The sequence below is a fragment of the Ceratotherium simum genome, chromosome 7 (assembly GCF_057802395.1).
Source record: "Ceratotherium simum simum isolate JZ-2026a chromosome 7, ASM5780239v1, whole genome shotgun sequence".
Taxonomy (NCBI): Eukaryota; Metazoa; Chordata; class Mammalia; order Perissodactyla; family Rhinocerotidae; genus Ceratotherium; species Ceratotherium simum.
Genome location: NC_141906.1, coordinates 6,787,264 through 6,806,956, shown reverse-complemented (window position 1 = coordinate 6,806,956; position 19,693 = coordinate 6,787,264). Strand labels below are relative to the sequence as shown.

General features: G+C 37.5%; 1 protein-coding gene across 3 annotated transcripts in view; it reads left to right on the top strand.

Moving 5' to 3' along the window:
- Positions 1-19,693, top strand: part of LUZP2 (leucine zipper protein 2) — a 437,390-nt gene that overhangs the window by 360,778 nt on the left and 56,919 nt on the right. For all 3 annotated transcript variants that reach the window (XM_014783619.2, XM_087433081.1, XM_087433080.1), the window contains 2 exons: positions 4,003-4,077; positions 14,873-15,037. In XM_014783619.2, the coding sequence (XP_014639105.1) occupies positions 4,003-4,077; positions 14,873-15,037 (240 nt within the window). The remainder of the gene's footprint in view (positions 1-4,002; positions 4,078-14,872; positions 15,038-19,693) is intronic.

Here is a 19,693-nt window from a genome sequence, read left to right as displayed (position 1 = left end):
CATAGAGGTTTTTTGTATCTTTAATTATATTTTTTCCTAACAAGAAACAATTTTCTTCTTCCTGTGTTTTATCAGAAGATGAAATAGCTGAGACTTTAATTAGCATTCAAAAGTCTGTGCTGGTCCTAATATCTTCTCAATTTAGCCCACTATAGTCAGGGATTTAACTTTCTTAAATGCCATTTGCTCATTAAGTGTAAGGCACTGCTAATTGTTAAGACTCAATGATGACCAAAAAAAAGTTCCAGTCCCTTATCTCTTGGTGTCTAAGCTGTTTATTACTCACTTGAATTTCAGTCTTCTAGAGAGGATGAGAAAGAGTGGAATCATTTTGCTCATCCCAGGAGGCAAGTCAATCTGTGACTTGCTCATACTGCTTTCTGTGTCTTGGAGGGCAAACTACACACACACACACGCAAACACACATCAGTGTATCCTAGGTGTTATACTTGGTGTCAGGTGAACCATGATTTTGGACTATATTTCTTGGGTCCTGAAAAATATGGTTTTCTTAGTTGAATTACAAAATGTTTGTTATAATTTTATATTGCTATTGCTTGGAAAAACCCTGAGCCGTCTGTGTCTCTGGTATGTTTACTATCTTTGATAATGAGAATTTTCGAGCCAACAATGTTTCTTTTTACACCTGGCTGCCAGAAGTCTTGGAACAAATTTACAGCTTAGCCCAGACCAAAGGATAGAATCCATTATCAGTGCCTCCTTCTGCAGTGGCTGCCCCTAATCTACCTTCACATCCCATTTATAAGACATAGCTGTTTTCCATAGACCTGGTATGTTTTATTTATGTTTAAATTTTTAATACTTTTAGTGTCAAAATTGTTTTAAGTCCTTTTCAGAAGAAAGTAAAGTATAAATATTTTTATATTCTATAAACCTCAGGGAAATTCACCATAAAAATTAAAAAGAAGATAGCTGGATAGTCTTACCTAGAGGAAAGGGGGTGGGGAAGGATTAAAGTAAATTGTGTCGCTGAGTTTCCAGAAATATTGAATCACAAACCTAATGTATTAAAAATGAATTACAACTTTGCAGATTTAGCCACTTGCTGAGATTTTGTAAAATAATTCATTGAAATGTTAGATACAATTTAACCATCTAAGATTATGTCCTTTCTGTTTGCTTCATCCACCATGGCTATATACTCATGTGTCTTAGAAGGAAAAAGAGACAGTTTTTGCATTAAATACAGCACTGATGTCATCCTTTATAATCTAGCTCAGTGTAAGGTGGGTTCTTGAGAAAAACAGCAAGGAACAGCTCCAGAAGCAGTAGACTGGCTGGTGGAGCCAAACCAAGCACCCGCATTGTGTGGTCTATAAAAACTCGGAGCTCTGAAGCTCCGTAATTCTTCTTTAAGTAAATTAAGAATTATAATACGGACTCTAGCTTCTAAAAATGTTTTAAAGATCAAATGAGAAAATGTGCTTATATGAAAATTAAATGTTACAGTTTTTTGTTGTTACTTTTATTAGGAAGAAGACATGCTGACATTTCAGGCCACACTGAGGGACCCCTCCTCTGTTCTCAGCGTACACACACTTTTGGTTGAGCAGCTAGAATCTCATACAGTGATTGTCACTTTACATGCTTGCTACCCCATGTATATGTTCAACCTGTGCACACAGATGATGATTGCTTCCTAGTCTGAGAACAATTAATCATTCCATAGATATTTATTCGGTGATTGAATGGGAATGAAAGCTGCTCTCAAATCATGACTAGCTCCTCTTAGGTAACCCAATCCTTTATTTCACTGGAGTTAAAATGAGAAAACAAATTTGACCTAAAACAAATAAAATTCTCTATCTTGTAAAATTCCCCATCTCTCATAGTTCTTCTAAGGGCTTAACACCTACAGAACTGTTATTGTTTTATATAGTTTTATAACTGCTGTATATGAATTAATCCAGTAGCTGATCCTTTCAAAACTAGGACCAAAGTGTGATCATATGGATCAATATCTGCAATCCCTGTGAGTGCTTTTCCTCACTCTTTCTGTAACCTTCTGTCTCCCAAGATATCTTGGCTGGATTTTACCAGGTTCAATGAGTTCTTAGAAGAGGGAAATACTTGAAATCCTGGGAACTGGTGGCAAGATAACTTTCAAAGGCGTATTTGCTATTTCTGTTGGGATGCATTCTGCCTGCCCTGATACAAGCTTCCTGGATTGCTATCTTGTGGCACACCCTGAAGTCATTCTTTAGGAGGAGTCCGCTAGTGTGGAAGGCTGCATTTGGGCCAAAACTCACAAATGAAGGGAGGGGAATGCAGGCAGGAGAACCTGAACCTGTGAAGACCCTCTCTGGACTGCAGATCACTGGTGACAGCATCTGGGGGAGAATGGCTGCCCACCAAAGAGGACCCTGAGAAGGAAAATATCATGAGAACCCAGGGCAGGGGAGGAGGGCCCGAGACACAGGGATTGCTGAGTAGCACGGAGGTCCCTTCCAGCTGACCAGGACTGTCAGGGGCACCGAGGCTGGCAGGATCAGGATCACCCCCCTAAGTTCTGAGGAGGAGCTTGCCCACAGCCACTGCCCCACTGAGGCCCACCCACTGCCCCTCCCCACAGTCCCTAACTCCTGTCCTAGACCAAGGAGCTGGGGCAGACAGAGGGGCCACTCTTCTGTTGGGGCTCAGTACCGTGGACAGAAGCTGGCTCAGGTAGGGCCTGTGCCACCAGCAGCCAGGTTGGTCACAACGGGAGTCCCTGGTGCTCAGGGGTTGAGGAATGTAGCTAGGCCTGGCAGCAGTGATGCTGGATGGAGAGGCAGGGTGGCCTGAGTCCAGGATGGGAATGTGAGACTCAGGCCTATGGTCCTGAAGTCCTCCTCACGTGGGTACAGGCGGTGGGGAGGTGAGAAGGACAGAGACAGAGCCAAGGGGGATGTGGTCACTGAAAAGGTGATGAGCAGGCGCTGCCGACTTCTCCCCAGTAGACTCAATCCCCTTGCCTCACAAGAGCATCAGAAAGATCCTCTGTTCCTCCAGCTTTAGTTTCTTTGGCTACATGTCGGAGACAGGCGGAGTCCAGAGATCTAGAGGTTCTGAGCCACGATGGGAGGCAGGCTCTTCTGCAGGTCCTCTGTGAGCCCGCTGAGCACCTTCCTGTCAGTATATAGCTACAGCTTCTAGCTAGGAATTGGTGGAGGCAGGATTTTAAAACACATCTTCCAAATCTGGGGCCATTGCTCTTTTCTTTTAACAGCACAGTTATGGCATTTGAAAGGAACAGAGAGATATGGTGGGATAGAGATGTGTGTTAGATTAAAACTCAATAACAAAAAGAGTAAATACTATTGTGTTAGTCTGCTCAGGTTGCCATAACAAAATACCACAGAATGAGTGGCTTCAACAACAGAAATTTATTTTCCCACAATTCTGGGGGCTGGAAGCCTGAGATCAAGGTGCTGGCAGACTTGGTTTCTGGTGAGCACCCTTCCTGGCTGGCAAGCGGTACCATCTCACTGCTTCCTCACACAGCCTTTCCTCTGTGTCAGGGTGGAGAGAGAGTACTCTGGTGTCTCTTCCTCTTCTTCTAAGTCAACCAGTTCTAAGGGATTAGGGCTCCACCTTTACAACCTCATTTAATTTTAATTACCACCCTAAAAGCTCTCCAAATACAATCATATGATTAGAGCTTCAACATGTGTCTTTTAAGGGAATGTAATTCAGTCTATAACCACTAGGAACATAACTGGTCAGTTTATATCACAAGTATTTTCAGGGACTTGACCTGGAACTCTGCAACTAGACGTTTTGTTCCAGTGAAGTATTTAGTGCGTATACATCCAGAACACACCATTTTCTGCAGCTTAACCAAATGAGCATGTAATACAGTATTTTTAACCTGAATTCTAAATGAATTTCATGAGGTAATTTTTTTTTTTTTTAATCTTTGGCAATGAATGACAGATGCTTAAAGTGGACGGGGAGATTATAGATTTTACTGAAAAGATTTGCCTTTCTTTCATTTTACAGGCCCAACAGCTTACTGATCTGGAACAAAAATTAGCTGTGGCCAAAAATGAGCTGGAGAAAGCAGCTCTTGACCGGGTAAGTTAACATCCATAAACCATGACAACTTTGCTGTTAGCAGACAAAGCTAGGGTATACGCATTGCTTCCCTTGATTTACTGATGCGATTCCAGATGCTGTGCATGTGGGATGGTTACAGAATTCACGAGTGCTTGATATACCCTTTGGAACCCAGTGCCTTCCTAGTTTTTGCTGCTACAGCAAAATGACTCAAGGTTGAGGCTCTGTGAGTTCACGGCTTCATTTTTCACCTGGCTGGTACATTTGTTCTGTAACACAATGAATAAACATGCTTTAAAGCACCAACAAAGATACTATGTATTAACTTGAGATGAATGTCTTACAAAGCAAATGGAAGTAGTCATTGACACTTTTCATTCTGGAAATCTTAAATCAGAGTTCTGGAGGGAAAGGCATAAAATAAAAAGGTAGCTCTCTTCACCGACTCTGTTCATATAAAGATGATGCGAGAGTGGGTGACAGACCACCTTTATAACAGCTTTATTGAATCATAATTCATATACCATAAAAATCACACTTTTAAAGTTCACAAAGTTGTGCTACCATCACCACTCATTCCAAAGGATTTTCTTCACCTCTTTTGACCTTTTTTATTTCATTTTGGTTTTATTAATCTCTCAATATGTTACAGTTGTGTGTGCTCACAATAAACCACAACTCCCGTCTGATGCCAACATTTGCCTTTCCATTCTCTTCATATGCGACATGCATGAACAGGGAATTGTTTGGAGAAGGAAATATAATATAGATGAAGGGATCAGTCATATAATTCAGAATTACTGTTCTGCTGCTTAATAGTTATGGTATTGGGCAAAATTTCTTAATGCTTCTCACTCTCTTCTTCCTTCATTTTTAAGTCAACTTTATGAAATTGTGGGAAATAAATATTCCTTTTTTTGTTAGTTCACTCAGAACAGAAAGGTAGAGTGATTTTAAAATAGTTTACTTCTTTGTTCAATCAGCACTCATTTATTGAACATCTAAAAGAATTTTCTCTAATACCTAGACCATATATCCAGCACATATTAATACAGGAAACTCTGAATCTGAGAACTGAATCATAATATTTCAGACTTGAGGAGACAAATTCTGCATTGCTCTCAATCAAAACCGTGGAAAGTCTATGCCCAAGGAACAGGGCCAATCCAGGAGTAATCTGCATTTTACTAAACCCTCAACCTATCTTCTGACTGAATTCTTGAATAAACTGGAGTTACCAGCCATCATTCCGTCTAGCAGTTAGACCCTCTCCTGTGGAAGATATCATCTGGAGAATTTTTGATTCATTTATACACAATATCTGGCATGTAATAAAAATATTTCTAGACATGTGGAAAGAACATGCAATCTGATCGATATGAAGAAGGAAAACAAGAGAAGCAGACCTGGAGCTGGTTCAGATACGGGAGTGAGAAAACAAATACTCAAAATTTAACAACTATGATTTATATATACATATATATACACATACATATACAATAGTATATTATATTTTTAAAATAAAAAATATATAATATATATAGCAATAGAAGAAAAAATAAACAAAACAGATAAAAGGATAGAATTTTCACTAGACTTGGATTCTATAATAACAAATCTAGTAGATATTCTAGAATTATAAAAATATAATACAGTAAATCAAGAATTTAACTGATGTATTTAATATCAGATTGGATGATTGGACATTGTAGAGCTGAAGACTAGTGAGGTGAAGGGAAAATTAATATCAAATACATATACTAATGTATAGAAAGTACAAATGAAAGTAAACAGAAAGAGAATAAAAAATGTATGAGACAATTTCAAAATTTCTAAAACATTTACAATTCTTGTCCCAGAAGGAGTGCCAAGCAGAAGCAATGTTTGTAGAGATAATGGCTAAAAATTTTCCAAAGCTTTGAAAGACATAAACCACAGATTCAAAAATATAAATAATCCACAAGCAGGTAAAATACAAAGGTAACCACATTATAGTCAAATTGTTGGATATAAAAAAGATGAGCTAGGAGCTGCCCTGGTTGCACAGTGGTTAAGTTTGCGTGCTCTGCTTCAGTGGCCCAGGGTTCGTGGGTTCCAATTCCAGGCGCGGACCTATGAACCTCTCATCAGGCCATGCTGTGGCAGGTGTCCCACATATAAAATAGAGGAAGATGGGCACAGATGTTAGATCAGGGCCAATCTTCCTCATCAAAAAGAAGATTGGCAAGGGGTGTTAGCTCAGGGCTAATCTACCTCACAAAAAAAAAAAAAAATGAGCTAAAATAGAAAATGAATAGTAAAATGGTAAAATGGTTAATATCAACTTAAGTATGTCAGTAATTATATTTTTTAAATGGTCAGAATATTCCAAGTACAAAGCTGAAATTATAAGATTATATGGATTATATTAAACAAAACTTTATGATTCATACAAAAGACACCTTTAAATATAAAGAAAAAAGAAGTCTGTAAGTAAAAGAATAGCAGAAAAAAGATAAACCATGCAAACAGTAATACAAAGTGAGCTTGTGTATCAATAAGAATATCATTCAAAGTAGACTTGAAGTAAAGAATTCCTAGTAATAAGAAGGAGGTCTCCTATGAATCAGTCCAAGAGAAAGATATCACGGTCCTAAATCAGTATGCGTATAGCAATATTCCTTTAAAATGCATATAAATATTAAAACGTACTCTTAAGACCCATTCACTTTTTCATTATCTGCTATATTTCAATACAATTTATTAACAAAGTAAAAGACACTTAACCTCACCAGAAAAATGGAAATGTGAATAAAAACAATAAGATATCATCTCAACACCATCAGATTGGTAAAAATTAGAAAGTCTGATGATACCAAATTATGATAATACTAGTGATGGGAGTGTAATTATTAAAATCAGTTTTTAAATGTGTGTGCCTTAGACTTTGTACTTATCCATATGTTCTTGGAAACATGCATAAGGACATTAAATACAGCAAAATTTGTATTAATAATAATGGAAATAACTTAGATGCTTACAGTTAGATTTAATATACACATTTCATATATTTTTATAATAATATTTTCAAATTATAATCAAAATTTAATATTAATTAACAAATATAAATGTTTCAATATTGATACATTATAACATATAGTGTTAAGTGAAAAAAATCAGAATTATATGTATAGTATTTAACAATTATTCAAATACACAAAATACACTTTGTTTTGATTACATATCATATAAATAGATAAAGTAGAAAAATACATATCAAATTCATGGATGCAATTGCCTTTGGGGAAAGACAGAGGGAAATATAATACTATAGATGCTTACAAATACTTCTACTATTTCCCAAATGTTTTATCCTCCAATAATAGTATAGATACAGATAGATAGTCTTTAATTCATACACACACACATGCACGTATATGTATGTTGTATGCATTATATACAGCATTATATAATATACACATTGTATACATGAATTAGATATATGTAATACATGAGTATGTATATATTACAAATACGTATTTACATATATCATATATAATGTTTTATTAAATAATATAAATATTATATTACATATAACAAATATACAATCAAAATGATTTATTCATTTAATTAGATTGATATTTACCTGATATTTGTTATATTTATGTTTTTCTCTATATATCCCCATATTTTTCAAAATTTATTTTAGAAAATGAAGTGTTCAGTCTGCTGTCAAGGGCTTTCCGTTTTTGTGATCACAGTTTAGTGACCATTTTATTTAGAAAAATAAGCAAGTAAGATGATCATCATAGACTTCTTTGGCGATAATATACTGTATGCATTCAGCAAGTTTGTAATGAAAGGAGGTTGCCTCCTAACCACCAATTTGAACCATGGGTGTTTTGATACAGAATAGAGGAGATGGAACATTTAAGGCTGATTCATTTTGAAGCTTCTGGTCTCTCCCTCTTACTGTGCAGTAGTTTTGAAGGAGAACGCTAAAATTCTACCTCCCAGAGACTTGGGTCTCACACAGGCATTTTCTGCACTTATATATGATGAAAACCTCTTCATAGGTAATGTAGTTAACTTTTCAAACAGGACGTCTAGAAAGTGTTGCAGCGGAGGAATTAGTAAGGACATTTTGTGAATTCTAATGATATTCCTTCTTAAGGTTTAAATCTTTGGGGAAAATGTGGCTTTTGAAAGAATAACTAGATATTGTAACAACTTCACTCCTTTGTAATTGTCTTATTTTATATTCATTCAGGTAATTAATATAATATTTAATAGTTCTAGGGAAGCCTGCCAGCTATTTTGTAGATTAAGTCAAATATAATTCATCTTACCAAGATTCCAGCTTTATTTATTTATTTATTTTTTAAAGACTTTATTTATTTATTTTTCTCCCCAAAGCCCCAGTAGATAGTTGTATGTCATAGTTGCACATCCTTCTAGTTGCTGTATGTGGGACGCGGCCTCAGCATGGCCGGAGAAGCAGTGCGTCGGTGCATGCCCGGGATCTGAACCCGGGCCACCAGCAGCAGAGTACGCGCACTTAACCGCTAAGCCAGGGGACCAGCCCTCCAGCTTTATTTTTAATTTTTAAAAAAGGTTTATATGAATTTATGCTAATCTCTGAGCATATCCAACTCATGCTACATAATATGACTTTTTAAAAAGGGAAATTGATGGAATCAGAATATCAGAGGTACACATAACACTAAAGTTCAACTAGACCGTCTCTTTCTGAATCCTTTCTCTGACATACCTGCCACAATCTCTGCAACATGTTTTAAGTCCTAGAAAGACATTGAAATCCCACGCTCCTGAGGCAGCCCAGCGTCCTCTGAGTTTTTAACAAATCTGACTGTTGGAATGTTCTTCCTTACATTAAATCTCTTTCCTGACTTCAGATAATCCATTTATTCAGTCAATGGCTAAATAGATTTGAGATGCCTTTTGTATGACCACCACGTGCCAAGTGCTATGGGAAACAGAAAACACTTATGATACATGGTCTTGGGTTCCATGCCTCTCACAATTTTGCTGGGCACCAACAATTAGGAAATAATTGTATGTGGAGCCACGAGGTCACAGAAGCACAGAAAATGAAGATGTATATTTTAAGTACTTGTGGGTTATATGGACTGGTGTAGTCACAGAATACTTCATGGACAAATTATAATTTGGCCTGCGCCACAGAACTCAGGAGTAATGTAGAGTTTTCCTTCTTTTGTCTTACCCATTTTATCCTTTCCTTCTCTCCATTTCTACCCCACCCCCTCCCATGTGCCTAGCCCACACCATACCACAGTCTGGACGCAGGATGAGAGGCTATATGTTGTGGCATTTAAATAAAGGTCTCCAGAGTCAGTCGGTCTGTGTTCAAAGCGTAGCTCTTCCGCTGAATAACCATGTTCGAATCCCTCAAACTCTTTATGCTTCACTGCAAAATGGAATAAAATTTACTTTATAAGAGTGCTGAGACAATTATATGCATCAAAAAAGTAAAGCACTGAAGAGAGTTCTTGGCACATGGAACACAGTAAGCATAATAATTATTATTACTACTGAATGAGATCAGAGACTGCCTCTCTGTGACAATAATTTCTCTCTTTAACCTTCAGGATCTTGTCACTCCTTTTGCTCCATTGAACTATAAAAGCAATTTGTATTACTGAAGGTTGATTTCAACAAGTCTCATATATGATGCGTGTGAGGCTCATAAACTGCGGTTATAAAGTCAGGTAGAAATGCTAGCTCACTTCAAAATGGATAAAAACTACAGTTTAATGAAATTGCACTTCACTGCTCTCCAGCATCTTTATATGAGAGTTTTTACTCTCTTGCAGGTGTCTAGCTCCTAAGAATGTTATATCTGGGCTTCAAATAACCTTAAGTACCTCGTAAATATTATGAAAACAACATCTTCACACTCTGACTTGGTTCTCATGACACATTTAATGAAAGAAGTCTCAGTTTACTATCCCAATATAAACAACAATAATCTCAAATTCTAAGGATCAACCTTGGTTTTCCAAACAACCAATTATTTATTTGGCAATATCTTATGAATTATAGCTAGCCTCAGCTACTGGAATGTACAAACAGCTTTATGGTATAGAGATCTATCTTGCAAGCTTTCATATTAAAAAAAATTTTATTGCATCTGACCCTCACAAAATGGTGCCCAGGAAAGCATGCATTATGACATCTGTATTACAGATGACACATGGTAGGCGACCTACACAGACTCCCAGGACTAAGCAGTAAAGAACGAGAACTCTTTTTGCCACAGTGTGTCTGGCACATAGCAGGAGCATAATAAATAGTGCTGGATTGAATAGAGCAATGAAGATCTAACTTCATAAATTAATGAATGTGCTATTCATCCTACATACAGGGGTCTTAGAGATCACCTAGAGCAGACAGCCAAACATACTAAATGACCTTCCAGGGTTCATGGAGCCGATTTCATGGCAGAAATAAAGTTAAGGGGAAAGCCTTAGGATTCACAGCCCTTCATGGTCTCTGCAAAGCCAGCAACTGGTACTGTCCCCAGATCTCTCTGAGGACTTCACATCTTCATGTAAACCAATTAAGACAGACATGAATAACATCTGGTGAATTTTTATTTGTCAGAAGATGAGAAATTAGAGGCACAGTTGTCTTTGCAAGGTACATCTTGTTGTTCCCAGAAAAAATGCATTTTTCTGGGAAAAGTACATACAGACACACAAAAAATTGCCTTCTAAATCTCCCACCATCTTAAGATTTTATATATATATATATACACACACACACACACACAATAATATATTATAATATATTATAATATATAAATAATAATATTTACATACTATATAGAACAAGCACTAGTATTTTGATGTATGAAACAATAATTTTCTTATATAATATACAGGATAAAATGAGAAATATTTCATTATTTTCTCATGTAAAATGGCATCAGCCTATATCCTCTGGAGAGTTTGCTTTCTTTATTCATTTAACATCATTTAACAGTTAACATTAACAAATATTTGTTGCATTTGAAACTGCTGATGCTGCAAAAAAGGTCCTGGCCCTCAAAGAAATTACATTATAATAGAAGTAGGTAAACAATAAACATATAAACAATAAGATAATTTGCAATGAAGACAAGGACGCAAAGGACATAATTTAAGAAACGTGATGGAGACTTTAAGGAAGGAATGTTCCTTGAAAGGCTGACCAGGGCCTTTGTTTCCAAGAAGATAATATGTGAGCTAAGAAGTGGAAGTTTCCTATATAGATATTTGGAGAAACGGTTCTGCAGGCAGAGGAAACAGCAAGTGTAAAGCCTCCGAGCTTGAATGTTTGATGGGCTATAAATAAAGGACACGGTGACAAGCAGGGTGCTATTAGGGAGTTTGCAATTTACTAGCATGTGGCAAAGCAAATGGTAAAAGTGGTTTGTGGGGGGAAGAAGAAAGACAGGACAAAAACAAGACTGAGCTTAGGAGGGAATAGTTGTAAGATCTAGGGCAGAGTATACTTGATGCAGTCGATACCATGTTTCATTAGGTGACATCTTGGTCCAGTGAACTTCAAAGTGAACAGTAGCCTGCAGTTTTGAAACAGGCTACAGCTAGCAGTATAAATGAAAATGTAATGATGTCATGGCATAAAGTCATTGTCTGGGTCCTGCTCATGGAACTGGGTCAAGCCAAACTTGAGTAGTGTGAGTCATAGGCTCTATTAAGTTAGAGGATCTAACTAGAAAGCTGGGGGCGTTTTTTGGTAGAAAGCTGACCAAATTAGGGCAGCATTGCTCACGGCAGTCTGTGGTCTCTGGCAGGAAAAACCTACAATGTAATCGAGGAATAGAGCCAGAATCTAAGATAGGTGGCCAAGTCGCAAGCTTGTGGTCCAAAAAAGAAATGAAATCAGAAGCTAAGCAATTAAGAATAGGTTGAAACATAAGAGCAAAGACAGCTTATTACCATGGCTTTCAAAGGTGAGGAGTTGGAAGTTATGTCTATGTGATGTTGATGCCGTTATCTGAGATGATCCTGACTTCAGGAGACCTGGGTACACAGATGAGATGATCACACCAAAGTTCAGATAATTAAAAATGTAACATTTACACACAACCGCATTTATTGTTTCATCAGAAAAGGTCTTGCCTAAACAGTGTTTACTGAAAATTGATATTCGAAACTATTAACTTGATGCTGTTTGCTATTTATTTTCAGCATCGGGCTCAGCCATTAATCAGGAATTATGGCAGCATATACCTTAAGCCTGTTATAGATCCAACTTTTAGATATATCATGTGTTAAGATCCAAGATATGAATGCGATGTATACAGTAACCATCATTACTTCTGGCATGATCTGAGCATGAGAAGTCAACATTTCAAAGCCACATTAGCTTTGAGTCCTGGCCAAGACCTGCCTGACCCTGTCATATTAGCTCCATTTCCATTGTCTCTCTGTAATATGCAAAACAGAAAACATACTTAAATTGCCACCTGGACTATTTCACTCCTGACACAGCACCCGATACCATGATCTCCTATTCTGTGGTGAGAGGAGGGAAGGGTCGGTCAAGATGGTAACAAATAACCAGTAGGAAGAGGAAACTGAATGCTTACTGCATTGCATTTTATTGATGTAGCTTGTCAGTTTCCTTCCCTGACATACAGAAACAACATTTTCACGTAAGTTTTAGGTCATTTATCCAAAAGACTTTTTGTCAAGTCCCTTCTAATGTGTCAAGGATTGTGTTAAGTGCTAGATACACAGTTCTGAACAAAATGGGCAATTTATACGTGTGTATATATATATGAATTAAAAATTAGTGATAAATTATATGAAGGAAACAAACAGGCTAAATCATAGAAAATAATGGAGTGGGGGAAGGGCAAGCATCCAGGGACTCGGGCAAGCAAATCAAAGGGACTATTTTGAGTAAAAACCTCCAATTTCGAAATGTCATCATTCAGCTTTGCTGCCTCCCGTCCACTTAATGCTTTCCATCCTAGTCCTTATCAGATTCCTATTTTGTCTTAGACAACCTGCCAGGATAAGAATAACGAGAAGCAAATACATGTCTGTCTCAGTTCTTGTACGTTTCCAGTTGCTGCTCTTACTGCTGCTTTCTTCTTTAAATCTCTTGACACCACCAAAAGCGAAAGAATTCTTAAACTGATATGCTAGCAATAGAACTCTCATCTTAAAGATAAATCTTATGCTATAGCACATATGAGTAGAAGCACAGAGGAAGGCATTGGGGAGGATCTAAGTCTAGTCACTACTCGCAAGAAATTGACCACGAGGGCTTTATAGGATACAGGAAACAAGAGGATGCTGGATGAAGGTGTATTCCCGGCTGAGTATATAAAAGGCAGTCATTGTATTGGGAGTGTACCACTTTGACAGGCAGAGCGGACACCCTTGCTGCTTCATGGATCCATGGGTCACTAAAAGGGTAAATTCCACATGTGCGTGGGATCTTGGCCCCAGTACCTAATCTCTCTCCTCATCTCTCTTGGGCCAAAGGCCGTATCTCATGACTCAAAATGAATGTTTATGTGACATTGTCTTATGAGGGCCTATACTCATGCCCAAATTACTCCTGAATTACCGTGCGATTTCCCAAAAGTTGTATGACTCTCTTCATTTTGGAACCTGGGTATCTCTCTGTGCTCAAGTTTATATTATTTTTTTTTTTTACCTTATCAGCATTTAAAAATATTTTTAGCACTGGCTGCTGAGGGTTAGATGGAAGTTAGAGATGGTTTTCTGTTAGTTCTGTCTGTCTTGTGATGTAAACCAGAAATAAACCAGTCTGAAAACCTTGAACATTCTTTTCTTCATAGTAAAACAATAATAATAATGCCAGTTTCACAAACATTTGAAAGCATAAAATTATAACTTGCATGTGAAAGTTCTTGGAGTATTGTGATATCCTATGCTAACATAAGCAAGTGTTCATATTATCATTTACAATCACATCAGATTCACTTTTACCAGGTCACAAGGCCCAGAGGAAATAAGAGTTTTATCAGAAACAAATTTATTTTTCCCTATATCTGGGGAAATTGAGCGGAGGTACAGGCTAATCTGAGAAACACAGGGGCCTACATTGCTAGGCAAACGATTTGTAAGAATGGAGGTTGACACTAGTAAAAAGATGGCAGGTTTGTAAGAAAGACATTTCTACTTCGGAGTGACCCTAGAGTATATTTTCTCCCCAGCAAACTATCATGATTGAAATCATGTCAATTCAAGGGAGAAAAGTAAGAAATGTCTCTGAATTTCAGTGTTCAAAATACATCATGGGGCCGGCCCCGTGGCTTAGCGGTTAAGTGCGCGTGCTCTGCTACTGGCGGCCCATGTTCAGATCCGGGCACGCACCAACGCACCGCTTCTCCGGCCATGCTGAGGCCGCGTCCCACATACAGCAACTAGAAGGATGTGCAACTATGACATACAACTATCTACTGGGGCTTTGGGGAAAAAAAAAAAAGGAGGATTGGCAATAGATGTTAGCTCAGAGCTGGTCTTCCTCAGCAAAAAGAGGAGGATTAGCACGGATATTAGCTCAGGGCTGATCTTCTTCACAAAAAAAAAAACATCATGAAACACATTTGCTCCTAAAAACAGTCTGAGCGTGCATTAAACAGGGGGTCATAATGGAATTCCTAAGTTAGGCAATTACATTTGAACACTTGTAACACATTTGTGTGGGGAGCGAGTGTAGGAAAGGGAGAATCTAATCAGATAAATGATGGCCAGAACCACGTGTAAACATTGTGATCGTTTCTTTTTTTTTTTTTTTTTTGCAGGAGTCACAGCTGAAAGCAATGAAAGAGACTGTACAGCTCTGCCTGTCGACTGTTTTCCGTGCTCAACCTCCCCCTTTGAGTCTCATCAGGTCAAATCCAACTCAGATGTCAATTCCACCCGGGACAATTGACACTAAGATTCCAGATGCAGACACACAAAGCCAGGTACTCTTTATCTGTGCTTTGAAAAGTCAAATCAAGTAATGTACTGTCTTTATAGTTCATTCTGTATGATCATCAGAGTGGATCCAAGTAAGATATCAAATTCATTAAAAGATTAGCAAGTAAATGGAAGATAGTAACCCAGTTTGTAAAGTCTCCATGGTCACGTGGAGAACATTGGAAGACAACTTCTCTTTAGTAGAGAGCGAGCTGTTTCTTAGGCAGGATCATCTAATTGTAAAATAATAATAACAATAATTATTTGAAAATAATATTCTAAAATTAGCCTAAAATAATAGTAATTATTTTTATTATTATTTTACAATTAGTTAAAAGAAAATATCTTGTATTACATTCCAGTATACAGCAGACGTTCATACGGAAAATACTTTCTCCTACGGTACAACCATAATTCTTAGAAAAGTGGATACATCTTTAAAAATTTAAGTCCATAGTTCTCAACACTGCCTGCACATTAGCATCACTTGCATTTTGTGAAACAATTCCGACACTCACCCCAGACCTAGTAAATTCTTTCTGGTGGGGCCCCAGTCATCAGCATTTTTTAAAAGTTCCCCAAGGGATTTTGAGACCAACTGACTTAAGTATGTCTTCCTCCAAATCCCGCCCCTTCCCCCCAACCCTGCTTAAACAGGGCAAAGGGGAGGTCAGTGCTGCTTTTGTTTCAATCCTTAGAACCTTCCATTTGCAGCCTCTACGTTTAAACAAATCCTGACAATGTGAAATAGTTATTAGAGAAAGGAGTTTAGTTTCAGGCAGTATGTTGACAGTGCTGGCTCTCTTATCACTTTGCTTAGGATCATTCGCTGTTAAAATGAGTGTCTTAGACACCAGACTTCTAATGCAAATCTCTGGGAGTTGGCCCAGGAAAACCTGAGAGCCACTGATGCAAATACCTAATGATACATTAGGTCTGAGGCCTTCTTACTGCTTATTTCTGTGATTTCCTATATTTGGATTTTGGGGGTGTGGACTAACTGTAGATTAGTGAAATACTCTTTTCAGGATATAGAGTCAAAAGTAAGTAAAACAAAATAAATCTTCTAATGTTCCGTTTTCATCTGTAACTAGTCAATTCATGGGCTGCACAGATTAGTCTGTATAATCTCAAATTTCTTTGTCAAAAATCATTTAAAATATGTATTTCTATTTCTATCATACTATTCTTTTTGGTTTTATTATGTACTGAAGGATCTCAAAATTTTCAGGCCAATATTTTTCTCCTTTATTTTCCTGTCCCTTCTTTGAAAACTGTAGGTCTAAAGTGTTTCTTTACTTAACCAAACTCAGGGAAGAATGTTGCATAATAATATGTTCGTTATGTTTATGGAAAAATCCTGGGTAAATTTATTGAGACTGGTCATTGGTTCAATGCACAGCTACCCACACACTTTCCAGGAAACCGCACGCTGCCTCCACTTAGTGTTGGTCGAAGGGAGGAGCAAAGGCCCAACCTTATGTAGCCTGATGACTTTGGGCAAAGCAGCTTTGTAATTGAATGGATACATTACGCTGTCTCCAACTCAAAATGCATTTATGTAAGCCTGTTATTAAAACTAGGCTCCTTATGATCCTGAATGTGTGGAGGAAATTACTGGTTGTTACTTTAACTGATTTACTATCAATAAATGTATGTCCTGTCATTGAAATAAATAATAAATATTTCATTATTTCTCTTGGCGTATCACAGAAAAAGATAGGGAACATTTTGATGAGCCTGGTTTGGGGATTGCTCATTTTTTCAAAAAACAATAACAGAAAAATCCAATTGTTTAAGATAAAGTTCAATAAATCTAAGTTGACATGCTATAGGGCATTCTATTTTATAGATTAGCATTAAAAGCTTCTCTAGTGTTTATGTTTTGCCCATATTCTTTATCTTTTCAATAGTGATGGAAATTGTATTTTATGTATACTTGGGGCTTAATCTCTATGCAGGCACCTCACAGTGTTTTAAAAATCCTGAATAATATAATGTGATTAGGGGTGTGTATAAGAGAAACAATCTCTTCAGTCATGGAATAATTTTCCTCTATATACAAAAAAAGTAACTTTTAGATGAGGACATTTAACTGGTGAGTCTTCCGTGTTGGCTAATTACAGCGGCAGTGAGATGGTGTGTGACAGAGAGTTGGAGACAATGACATCGTTTAACCTCCCGGTGCTGCAGTTTCCGCAGTACCTGTCTCAGAGCGGTGTTGTTACAGGAGTGCTGGAAATGATAATTCTTCTTTTCCACAATATATGGCTGGTCTCATCTGCTTTCATTTGTTTCTCTTAATCTTCAACTCTTCTTTGAAAAAGGAAGGGCATTTGGTTTTTCCTGAAGTCTGTGAAACACATCCAAGTAAGCAGTTTTCAGCCAACATCCGGAAAAAGACAACACCCCTAATGTCATTTTATTTTAATTTTTTTTCTTCCGGAAATTGGATAATGCAGTCAAAAATTTTATTGCATCATACATGTGTGTGTGTATATGTGTATGTATCTATCTATATGTGTACATATAGATACATACACATAAATATTGTGTGTAAATATACACATATATTCACTGTGGATTTTCATTAGACACATTAGCCACAGACTTCATTAGACAAAGAGTTCAATATTACAAGAATTTACTGGGAAAAACTTAAAAAATAATTTGCATATTGGTGACCCCTACTTTTTGTTTTAATTCTAGATCATGTCTTTTGGATAATCTTTTAGTCCTGTAGCTTGAGTTTCTTCTGAGGGCTCTCAGCCAGGTCTGTGAGCCTTCCTGCCTTCACTGCAGCTCCCTTGTTGTGATGCCTGCTTCTCTCTGATTTGAGTGACTTTTTCTTACCCTCCCAGTTAGAACTATTTTTTCTATTCTCAGTGCCTGGATAGCACAGTGTTTATTCCTCATGGCTCTTGGCCATACCTTGAATACAGTGATGGCTGAATACTCCTGTCTCCTTAAGGCAGATGACTGTACTTAGCTCACTGATTCGCTCTACATTACTCAGTGTCCAGAGCGATGTTTCTCGAGAATTCATTTGAAATGACACTTGCTGCATTTCTGTTTTAGTCAGCTCGGTCTGCTCTAACAAAATGCCATAGACTAGATGAAAAATAACATATCCATTTCTCACAGCTCTGGAGGCTGTGAAGCCCATGATCAAGGTGCTGCCAGCTTCCATTCATGAGGGCCCCACCCTCGTGACTTCGTCCAAACCTAATTACCTCCAGAAGGCCCTATCTCCTAATGCCATCATATCGGGGGTTAGAGCTTCAACACGAATTTTGGAGGATGCAAACATTGAATCCATAGCTATGTGTCTCTTCTTGTTGGATATTGTCTTTATTTAGAAGTTAGAAAATATATATTAGTGAGTGCTCATTAAGAGCTTAGTATTTAACTACATTGTTTTCCATCTGTGTGCCAGGACTGTGCTCATCATTGGGGATGCACATTTGAAATGACACAACCCTGACCTTTTGAAGAGTGCAGTCTGATTCTTTGTAAAGAGAAAACAAGAAAAAAATGCAAGGGGTGTGTAGTAGATCAGGACTTTTTTTTTGTATGTAGAATTCCATATTCCAAATAGTTTTGATTAAAGATAAAGACTAAGGAGATACTTGTATCCAAATGCACGTGAGGTGATGTTTTTGTTTTGTCTTTGTTATGAATTGTGTATTTATTATGGGGAAAATATTGTTTCAACAGAGAGGTGAACAACAAAGGTATGAGCCAGGAGATCTGATTTGCATTTTGCATAAAATGACTCTAACTAGAGTAGAAGGAAGCAAACCAGTGACAGTTTACTCACTGATCCATTCAGGAGATGACAGTGACGATGGTACAGAAATGGCAATGGGCTTCCAGATGTAAATGACGCATAGAACTGCAATGTCCTCGTGACTAGGTGGGATGCGTGAAGGGAGGAAATCAGAACAGCACTCAGCGCTGGTATTCATTCACCGTGATGCTAAAGGCAGGAGCAGCTCTCGAGGGAGAACTCAGATTGGTTTGCTTCTCAACATGCTAAGTGTTAGACGTCTTTCATAAAATCAAGGGTCTATTTCCAATAGGTATTTGTACATTCGAATCTGGAATTCAGGGAAGACATCGAGTGGAGATAAAGGATCTGGCATCATCACCACGGATGGCAATTAAATGTTGGAAATAGATTAAATTCCCTGATGAGACAGTGTAGAGTAAAGAGAGAAGAGGGCCACAGAGGACACCAGACGAGAGAAATAACTTGAGTATGGTCTTATGTATAGTCTAATCAGTGGGACATTTATGGTAAGAGTGCACTGCTGCCCATTATCTTTGGTTGAGATGCTCTTCATTATATATTTCGACTGAGAACCATGACTTTTCCATGCCTGTTTTATCAGTACAAAAAACAGAATATGCATGTCATTGTGTGTATCTAGAATGGTGAATACTCCAGTGGTCTGCTGGAGATGGCTCATATCAGCTTGTAAAAGCTGACTGTTAAATTTTCAGACTTTTACTAGCCAGCCCTTAAACATAGCCATTATTAAACATTAATTATATACACTTACAATTAAGTAAATTATGCTAAAGCAAATGTGGTACATACCAAACTGCTGCACCACATTATTATCTCTGCTCTTAAGGATATTGTGTCTTTTGGATCC